The following is a 4,630-nucleotide window of genomic DNA, read 5'->3' on the forward strand; positions in this document are numbered from 1 at the left end:
GGACAAGTTCACTGGCAGCAAGACTTGAATCCGAAGCCATGAGACTTGAGAACTTGGAAATTCGAAATTGGGAATGCAAAAATTATGAGATTGAGAGATTTGGAGCGGATAATGTAGAGAGATGAGAAAATTGGGTGGGTAATAGAATTGTGTGTTACTCAGAGCCCAGGCCTAGAAAGAAATGTGTGTCACTCTTCTTCGAGTACTCGTCATCAAGACTTCCATGTTGCATCAACACCGTCTCCAACTCGATCACTTCGAGTGCATACAACTTGGAAGGTTTCATTTGCGCACAAGCACAAGCAACACATTCTGTGCATTCCAAACTAAAATAACGTTGCACATCAATTCTATTACAACTCAATCCTATAGGTTAAGAGCATAAATATGTTGATGAAAACGGATGTGGTTATTTCTCTCAAATTTCAAAGGAGAGCGACTCATTTTCTAGTCACCATCCACGTTCATCAATTCACTGAGAAAGACGGAAAACAAATGCACCATAAGCAGTCCCCATCTTCGTTTCTACAAACTATGCACTCGGCCTTTGTTTATAAGTTTCCTAAGAGCAGCCTTGGCTTCCTCTAATGTCTCAACAGAATGGCCTTCTTCAAATGATAGCCTCTGAATGTTGAACTGCAAAAATAAAAAGAGATGCTAATCTTAGATATTGAGTATAAGAATTGGCTAATATCTGATATTTAAAAAGTTGCTACTTTAGCCAATTACCTGTGCTCCCTGACGGACCCGAATATCCGTTCCTTTGCTGTCTATAGAGATGAAAGCAGCATCATCCACCTCAGATTCAAGGGACAGTAGCTCTTTTAGGGGCTTAGAAAAGATTGCATTAAGTTCCTGTAAGCATAAACTGATTAAGTCCCAACTGCCAAGGGAAGAAAAGATAAAAAGAAAGCACCAAATCTTTTTGAACAGAAGCGATATGTGAAACCCACAAGTGGAAAGCAAATTTCATATTAAAGACTCCATATTAGAATACTTCAAGATGGCACAGACAGAACAAGCAAAAGATCAGCATGCTTTCAGTTGACCAAGATCTTTTGAGAGAATATATGAAGCAAGAAAGAAAAATCCTTTGCACCCTAACATGCAAATCAATTTGAAGCCCTTCTTGGTCTTCCAATTTAAACTCATTCTTTGTAAAGATACTTCAAATTAATATCACTAGAAGTAATAAAAAAATTCAAAAAGCTCAACTTTCTCTCTAAGCAGGAAGACAAAGCATTCACCTTCAGGTTTTGCTCCCCTCCATCAACTGCAATCTTATCAGGCTGAAGGGCCTCGTACTCTTTCACATCAACCCAAGCGACAGTCCCAAAGCCACCAATGAAATAAATGTCACTGCTAGTATGAAATAAGTATAAGATCCAGCATGCCAAGCAATGCATTTACTAGTTGTTAGTTGATACAATTAATTGTTTCCACAAACAGAAAAACAGAAAAACACAGATGAATTAACAATGGAGATCTGCTTCAACACTGCAGACTTCAAAAATGAACAAACAACTATACTTTGGTAAACAGTAAACAGGACCTCTTACAATTAGGATCATTCCTGATCTTTCTTTTAGAAGCCCACAAAAGGTTTCCAGTCCTACGTTATTTATTTAACTTCTTTTTTTTTTTGTCAAAAAATATTGAAATATCAGATGTTATAAACTCCAACTGAATAGTCAAAGGAGCTTAGCACTCGGTGGTAGAAGGAAAGAACCCGAAACACAATAAACTATTCTAATAAAAAAATAGGCATTGTCAGGTAAAAAAAACAACCACATACAACCAATTTGGCAATTACTAGAACAAAAACCAACCTTATGTTCTGCATCCTGAAGTAGTAGAAATTTCCCCATTGCTGAGAAGGCCCCTGTTGATGTTTTGCTATGTATTGCTTATGAGCCCATTCCTACAAACACAACAAGATCTGATGAATCTACCACCATAAATAAGCCTCTATTGTCTAGATATGCATTATCTATTGTAGAGCATACACATATAAGCTAAATATGCAGTAGCAACAGCTGCAAGATAAAAACTTGTTCTTGCAACTCAGACTATCGATGACCAGATTCATAGGCCCAGCTTGCCAGCCAACAATACAGTCGATTCTACTAACAAATTAAGTAACCCAACCCTGAGCTTAACTAAACAAATGTCTGATTTTAATTACTATCTACCATGTTAATTTTCTAGATAGGACAGAGTAGATTCATTACACTCTTCATTAAGATGCCATTTATGCCTACAATGAGAGCCCCATACAGGGCCAAAACAAGCATAAGGAAAGTGACATATTCCTTTGAGATATATGAAAACATACAAAGAGAGCCCCATGCAGGGACAAAACAAGCATAGGGAAAGTTTCATATTCCACATACCCAGTAGGGATAAGGGAAACAAAAGAATGCCAAATCGCCATACAACCCTAGTACGTCCTTGCCTTAGCCAAGGCATGAATTAAAAAGTTACCTGCTGATCCTCTGGAAGTGGGTAGACATCACCAAAAATGGTTACCCTTGCATTTGACAAGCCGCTCCATCCAGGAATCTAGAAAAGGAAACACTTAACAAAAATCAAATGGCGAACAAAGAGCCTAATACCTCACTATATATATATATATATATATATATATATATATATATATATATATATCAAATTACTAACCTGCACAACAAGCGTGCATCTTGGATCAGCCAACAAATTCCGTGTGTGGATGGCCAATGGGGAAAACGAAAAGATAGGATCTGCATATCATGAATAATATATTGGTGATTCAGAGGTCCATCATAGACATGAAAAAGATGGTATAATATAGAGAATTACAGACTTCAAACCAGAAAATGGATTACAGACTGAAACTTCCACCAACTTAAACAAAGACAAAACACTCTATTATAAAGACAGCTCTAAATAATATGTTGTATTAAGTTGAATAAACAAAAGTAGATGGTCAAAATAATGCTCAATAGTTCCCCCTGATCTGTTTGCAGACCACCTGAACTTCACATGCACTTCCTTTTTACTGACAAAGGACTATAAAATTCAAGAACTTACGGCCCATTGAATCAGGTGCAAAATCAACCAGCGAACCAAATGGATATCCTTCTCGTCGATGGTGCATGCGTGACATCACAGTGCACAAATGAGCAAATCTGGCCTTAAATTAGGAAGCAAGTTGTACTCAGTACAGGTAGCTTACAAAATAATAAGCATCTACCTCATTAATTTTGTTCAGGTGAAAAGAACTGATCGAGCCTTCAAAATGAAAAAGTAAAAAGGGAATAGAAGAGCAACATAAAATGGCATTACCTGCTCCATAAGATTGCGTACAGCTAGGGACGGACGAGGTAAACCATGAGCTGAAGTTGCACTCTGCACCCCGCCAGAAATTGGAGTCCTAAAGAGCCCAGCTCTTGTTCCTCCTGCTCCACTTGCAGAATGGGATGTAGGAGAACTGTCTACATTAAATGCCTCATCCACATCCTTCTCACCACTTTCACGGTGATTTAAATTACCCTTCATCACAAAATACAGGTCATTAAAACTCTGAAGTAGCCATTTGATGCATCCACACATTACTACCTAGTGCACATAATAACAAGCAAATAGAAGCTGAATATGATCAGAATCAAACATCCCACGAATGTTCATCCATATGTTCATTATTCCACACAACGGGTACAATTCTCTAATAGTTCGGCATATACTGAAGGAACCAATTTCAAAGTTGCAGCCATTGTGGAATCAACTAATTGCTCTACATGAAAAGCTCTCACCCTAGACAGAGATTGTCACTACATTTTAAGCATCTAGGCAGTTTTGTTTGCTTTTGCTCTCTAACTTTAAGCATCAGTAACATAACCTATCCAAAACTAACAGAGCAATATCAACATTAAAATCGTACTTACCTATGAAACAAATAGAGCAAACAAAACACATAGATACACAATTGGAAGACAAACAATCACACCTGAGACAAAGAGAGACTATCTAAGCCAAAGCCACTACTGAGAGGCCTTGCATCTTCATTCTCGCCGGACCCAGAAGCCTCGCCGGAGAGAGCTTGGGCACGGAGGCCGAAAAAATGGCAGCTTTGGCCGATTTTGAGAGACCCAGTTCGGTTACTGGGTGTTCTGATTGAAGTAACTGGGTTGTTGTTGTTGTTGTTATGAAGAGGAAACGTCTCGGGTATGAACACAGACCTTGCCAGGGCTTCCATGGATTGAGTGGTAGAGAGAAACCAGAAAGAAAGCGACTTTAGTCCCAAGTCTTGCAAAAGATTTCTACTTTTTTTTTGTCTGTCAAGGCTTAGGGGTGGCGATGAGAACAGTGTCTAAGATTCTGTGTGCACTTTCGAAAATAATATGAAACAAATTAAAAAGGGACCCTTTTTCATTAACTTTTTAATATATTTGATATTCTGAGGAAAAAAAAAAAAACTTTTATTATATTTTTAGCCAAAGTGGGTGTCCGTTTATTTTTTTTATTTTTTTTTTTTTGAGGGCAACGGAAGACTAATCCATTGATCGAAATCATGACGACCTCACTCGGTCAAGCATGAGGGGTACAAACACCCCCCATATTACAATGCGAGCTCCTAAGAGTTCTGAAACCA

General features: G+C 38.1%; 1 protein-coding gene across 2 annotated transcripts; it reads right to left on the reverse strand.

The window, feature by feature from the left end:
• Positions 1–226: 226 nt before the first annotated feature.
• On the reverse strand, positions 227–4,363 carry LOC112189405. Of its 2 annotated transcripts, none has more exons than XM_024328741.2 (9): positions 3,986–4,363; positions 3,325–3,531; positions 3,070–3,172; positions 2,680–2,759; positions 2,485–2,562; positions 1,830–1,921; positions 1,248–1,362; positions 730–855; positions 227–636 (listed from the first exon to the last, which is right to left on the reverse strand). In XM_024328741.2, the coding sequence occupies exons 1-9, from the start codon at positions 4,232–4,234 to the stop codon at positions 526–528; spliced, it is 1,161 nt and encodes a 386-aa protein (XP_024184509.1). In that variant the 5' UTR covers positions 4,235–4,363; the 3' UTR covers positions 227–525. The 2 variants fall into 2 exon arrangements, with proteins under 2 accessions (XP_024184509.1, XP_024184510.1); XM_024328742.2 differs by having other exon boundaries at positions 1,248–1,359; positions 3,986–4,361.
• Positions 4,364–4,630: the final 267 nt, after the last annotated feature.

This window comes from Rosa chinensis, chromosome 2, assembly GCF_002994745.2.
Source record: "Rosa chinensis cultivar Old Blush chromosome 2, RchiOBHm-V2, whole genome shotgun sequence".
Taxonomy (NCBI): Eukaryota; Viridiplantae; Streptophyta; class Magnoliopsida; order Rosales; family Rosaceae; genus Rosa; species Rosa chinensis.

Bases quoted from the DNA above. Each gene is read 5' to 3' on its own strand.
- LOC112189405 (XM_024328741.2), bottom strand. From the start codon at position 4,234: ATGGAAGCCCTGGCAAGGTCTGTGTTCATACCCGAGACGTTTCCTCTT. The intron at 3,532-3,985 runs GTGTGATTGTTT...TTTGTGATGAAG, and splicing joins ATAGTCTCTCTTTGTCTCAG to GGTAATTTAAATCACCGTGA. The intron at 1,363-1,829 runs GTTGGTTTTTGT...ATTTCATACTAG, and splicing joins TTCAGGATGCAGAACATAAG to CAGTGACATTTATTTCATTG.